At 49.7% G+C, this 5,103-nt stretch overlaps 1 protein-coding gene across 1 annotated transcript in view; it reads left to right on the top strand.

Annotated features, from left to right (window-relative positions):
* Positions 1–4,830, top strand: part of LOC129116871 (CST complex subunit CTC1-like) — a 10,230-nt gene extending 5,400 nt beyond the window's left edge. Inside the window, exons 9-13 of the mRNA XM_054627547.1 lie at positions 166–313; positions 1,391–1,605; positions 4,102–4,265; positions 4,421–4,535; positions 4,627–4,830. Coding sequence (XP_054483522.1) covers positions 166–313; positions 1,391–1,605; positions 4,102–4,265; positions 4,421–4,535; positions 4,627–4,825 — 841 coding nt within the window. The 3' untranslated portion in view covers positions 4,826–4,830. The remainder of the gene's footprint in view (positions 1–165; positions 314–1,390; positions 1,606–4,101; positions 4,266–4,420; positions 4,536–4,626) is intronic.
* The last annotated feature ends 273 nt before the right edge of the window (positions 4,831–5,103 follow it).

The following is a 5,103-nucleotide window of genomic DNA, read 5'->3' as shown; positions in this document are numbered from 1 at the left end:
TGTCTGTCTGTCTGTCTGTCTGTCTACCTGTCTGTCTCTCTGTCTGTCTGTCTGTCTCTCTGCCTGTCTGTCTGTCTGTCTGTCTCTCTATCTGTCTGTCTGTCTGTCTGCCTGTCTGTCTGCCTGTCTGTCTGTCTGTCTCTCTGCCTGTCTGTCCTTCTCCAGTCTGGTCCCCAGTGTGTTGAAGCAGCAGTGTGTGTGCGTGTTGTCCTGGAAGCTGATGGAGTTTGTGATGAGGCGACGAAGAAGAAGAGGAAGGAGGGAAATCTACTCAGAGATGTTGGACGAGCCTCACACCTGTCCTCTGACACAGGTAGATAATGTCTCTGTGTCTCTGTAGTACAGTGTTGACCCTGTAGAGTCTCTATAGTACAGTGTTGACCCTGTAGAGTCTCTATAGTACAGTGTTGACCCTGTAGTGTCTCTATAGTACAGTGTTGACCCTGTAGTGTCTCTATAGTACAGTGTTGACCCTGTAGTGTCTCTATAGTACAGTGTTGACCCTGTAGTGTCTCTATAGTACAGTGTTGACCCTGTAGTGTCTCTATAGTACAGTGTTGACCCTGTAGTGTCTCTATAGTACAGTGTTGACCCTGTAGAGTCTCTATAGTACAGTGTTGACCCTGTAGTGTCTCTATAGTACAGTGTTGACCCTGTAGAGTCTCTATAGTACAGTGTTGACCCTGTAGTGTCTCTATAGTACAGTGTTGACCCTGTAGTGTCTCTATAGTACAGTGTTGACCCTGTAGAGTCTCTATAGTACAGTGTTGACCCTGTAGTGTCTCTATAGTACAGTGTTGACCCTGTAGTGTCTCTATAGTACAGTGTTGACCCTGTAGTGTCTCTATAGTACAGTGTTGACCCTGTAGTGTCTCTATAGTACAGTGTTGACCCTGTAGTGTCTCTATAGTACAGTGTTGACCCTGTAGTGTCTCTATAGTACAGTGTTGACCCTGTAGTGTCTCTATAGTACAGTGTTGACCCTGTAGAGTCTCTATAGTACAGTGTTGACCCTGTAGTGTCTCTATAGTACAGTGTTGACCCTGTAGAGTCTCTATAGTACAGTGTTGACCCTGTAGAGTCTCTATAGTACAGTGTTGACCCTGTAGTGTCTCTATAGTACAGTGTTGACCCTGTAGAGTCTCTATAGTACAGTGTTGACCCTGTAGTGTCTCTATAGTACAGTGTTGACCCTGTAGTATTTGTGTCTCTATAGTACAGTGTTGACCCTGTAGTATTTGTGTCTCTATAGTACAGTGTTGACCCTGTAGTATTTGTGTCTCTATAGTACAGTGTTGACCCTGTAGAGTCTCTATAGTACAGTGTTGACCCTGTAGTATTTGTGTCTCTATAGTACAGTGTTGACCCTGTAGTATTTGTGTCTCTATAGTACAGTGTTGACCCTGCAGTACATCAGTACATCAGTATATCAGAGCTCAGTCAGTCTCTACAGTCAGAGTGCTGGTCTTCGGTCTCGCTGAGCTCTCTGCTGCCTCCTGGTGGATCCGGCCTCACCAGGTCTCAGATCAACACAGCACTGGCTTGGTCCTGCAGGACTCTGACCTCTGACCTCCAGGAACGGCCCCAGACTGGAGACAGACTCAGGTAAACTTAAACTAATAAAGAGTGAACCAAATCTTATACTTTCCTGGTTTTAAAGAATCTGATGGAGTCGTTCCAAACTGTCCTCTGTGATGGAGCTGATCACTTATTGATCACTTTATTATATATTACATAACATTACATTACATTACATTACAGTCATTTAGCAGACGCTTTTATCCAAAGCGACTTACAGGAAGTGTATTCAACATAGGTATTCAAGAGAACTACTAGTCACCAGAAGTCATCAGTGCATCTCCTTTCTTAAACAAGCATCTAAAAGCATAAACCAGTGCAAAAGTACAGTGCAGAGGCAGATTACTACGAAAAACGATAATTGCAACAGACTAATACGAATACAATAAGTGTAACAAACTAATACGAATGCAATAAGTGCTACGAGGAAGGCTCAGGGTAGTACTTCTTGAAGAGGTGAGGTTAAAGATGGGCAGCGACTCTGCTGTCCTGAGGTCAGTGGGGAGTTCATTCCTCCACTGAGGGGCCAGGACAGGAAGAAGCTGTGACCGGGTGGATCGGCTGCAGGGACCTCTGAGCGACGGGGCAACCAGTCACCCCGAGGCAGCAGAGAGGAGTGGTGGGGGGGTGTAGGGCTTCATGGCCTGGAGATAGGAAGGAGCTGTTCCTCTCACTGCCCTGTAGGCTAGCACCAGAGTCTGTAACTGGATGCTCCTACAGGGAGCCAGTGTAGAGAACGGAGAAGGGGAGTTGTGTGGGAGAACTTGGGTCATTGAACACCAGACGTGCTGCAGCTTTCTGGACGAGCTCCAGAGGTCTGATGGCCGACGCCGGGGCTCCAGCAAGTAGTGAGTTGCAGTAGTCCAGGCGGGAGATGACCAGAGCCTGTAGAGCACCTGCACCGTCTCCTCAGTGAGGAAGGGGAGAATCCTCCTGATGTTGTAGAGGAGGAGTCTGCAGGAGCGTGTGACCGATGCAATGTTTGCTGAGAACGACAGTTGGTCGTCCAGGGTCACACCCAGATTCCTCACAGTCCGAGTTGGCGTCACTACGGCATCATCAATGGTGATGGACAGGTCTCAGCGGGCAACCCTTCCCCGGGAGGAACAGTAGCTCGGTTTTGTCCAGGTTGAGCTTCAGGTGGTGTGTCGCCATCCACCTCGAGATGTCAGCCAAGCACGCAGCAATGCGTGCCTCCACTTGGGTGTCACCGGGAGGAAATGACAAGACCAGCTGGGTGTCATCGGCATAACAATGGTAGGAGAAGTCATGCGAGCGAATAACAGAACCCAGAGATGTTGTGTAGAGCGAGAAGAGAAGGGGGCCCAGAACTGAACCTTGTGGAACCCCCGTAGTCAGCATGCGTGGTTCCGACACGGCCCCCCTCCATGTCACCTGGTAGGATCGGCCTGTCAGATAGGATGCAAGCAGGGAGAGTGCAGAGCCTGAGACCCATCCCCTCGAGGGTGGAGAGGAGGATCTGGTGGTTCACTGTGTCAAACGCCGCTGACAGGTCCAGGAGAATCAGGACAGAGGAGAGAGAGTTCGCTCTCGCGGCGTGAAGCGACTCTGTCACCGCAAGGAGGGCCGTCTCTGACGAGTGACCCACCTTGAACCCGGACTGGTGGGGGTCCAAGAGGTTGTTCTGGTGGAGGTAGGAAGACAGTTGTTTAGAGACAGCATGTTCAAGTGTTTTGGATAGAAAGGGTAGAAGAGAAACCGGTCTGAAGTTCTTGACATGAGAGGGGTCAAGTGATGGTTTCTTCAGAAGGGGGGTGACTCTGGCAGTCTTGAAAGCCGAGGGAAAGCATCCTGAGACGAGAGATGTGTTGATGAGGTGGGTGAGGAAAGGAAGGAGTTCAGTGGCAATAGACTGAAGAAGAGGGGGGGATCGGGTCAAGGGAGCACGTGGTGGGGCGGTTAGATGTAACAAGGTCGAGGACCTCGTTAGGGGAGAGGGGAGCAAAATGGGGTAAGATGGGGTGTGGAGAGGGAAGGGGGAGCTGAGGGGGAAGAGCTGGAGAGGGTAGAGAGGGAGAGGGTGGACAGGGAGAGGGGGCTGAGAGAAGGAGGATCTGATATCGTTTACCTTCTTGTCAAAGAAGTTGGCGAAATCATCAGGGAGAAGGGAGGAAGTAGGAGGAGGGGGTGGGGGTTGGAGGAGTGAAGAGAAAGTTTCAAAGAGTTTTTTAGGATTGGAAGCAGAGGTTAGGATTATATATCAGTCTGTTAACGTATAGTAACTGGCTAATAACAGAGCGCTAAGTGCTTATTAATGTATTTATTAAGATCTATAACTCTTCCTGTGGACAGACTGAAGTGTTGTCTGTATAAACCCATAATAAATGATGTCATAGATATAATAATATAAGATATTTCTGTATAGGAAGAGTAACTGAACATTAATAACCACTGTAACCTCCTGCTTACATATATCATATATCATAGTCTGTCATTAAGTGTAGTTGATATGTGAGTATAACCCTGTTGGTACTCGTATAAAGACGGCGTGTGTGTTTACAGGCGGCGCCCCCTGCTGCTGGTCGGGGTGTTGGAGCTCCCATCACTGACGTCTGAACAAACCCTGCAGCTCAGAGACACTACGGGGGCTGTGGCCTGTGTCGCCACGGAAACCAGCGAGGAGGAGGAGGGAGGTCAGAGGGCAGCCTTCAACACTGCCTGGATAGGTACAACACACACACACAGGTCAAAGGTCACCTTACGGCCTGAAGACTGCAGGTTAAACAAATGTGGTCAAAGTGTGTGTTGTGGCCTGAAGACTGCAGGTTAAACAAATGTGTTTGTGTGTGTGTGTGTGTGTGTGTGTGTGTGTGTGTTGCAGGCTGTCTGGTGTGTGTCCAGCAGTTCACCATGGTAACGGAGAGATTCCTCCAATCAGATTTCCCCTCCTACCAACACCTGGACCAGGACAAGTACATCACACACAAACACTGCAGGTACACACACACACACACACACACACACACACACACACACACACACACACACACACATTTATAGTAATGTGTGTGTGTGTGTGTGAGACAGAGTCTACCTGCAGTTTTCTCTGAACCACCTCCACATCCTGAGTCCGTCTGTTGCCATGGTTACACACCTGGGACAGAGGGGGAGGAGTCCAGCGATGATGTCACAGCGAGGAAACAGACAGCAGAAGAAGAAGAGACGGAGGGAGCTCAGACTGCAGCGAGGAAGAGAAGAAGAGAGGCCGACTCCTCCGTTACCGTGACTACCGGCCCCGACCCTGCGTCTCCGTGGTGATCAGGCTGGAGCAGAAGGAGGGCGTGTCCTGGAGAAACATGGCGGCGAGGCTAAAGGGAGAGGAGGCGGGGCTTACACTGTGCTTCTCAGTCAGAGCTGCTGTGATTGGTCCAGTGGTCAGCTGGGGGCGGGACCCGAAGAACGGACCAATGACAGACAGAGAGACGGAGACAGAGAGCGAGTACAAGGTGAGACCCTTCACCTGATACATCCCATAATGCACCTGTGTTCAGCGTGACACCTGTC

Source organism: Anoplopoma fimbria, unplaced genomic scaffold (genome assembly GCF_027596085.1).
Source record: "Anoplopoma fimbria isolate UVic2021 breed Golden Eagle Sablefish unplaced genomic scaffold, Afim_UVic_2022 Un_contig_9214_pilon_pilon, whole genome shotgun sequence".
Lineage (NCBI taxonomy): Eukaryota > Metazoa > Chordata > Actinopteri > Perciformes > Anoplopomatidae > Anoplopoma > Anoplopoma fimbria.
This window is presented reverse-complemented; position numbering and strand designations above follow the sequence as displayed.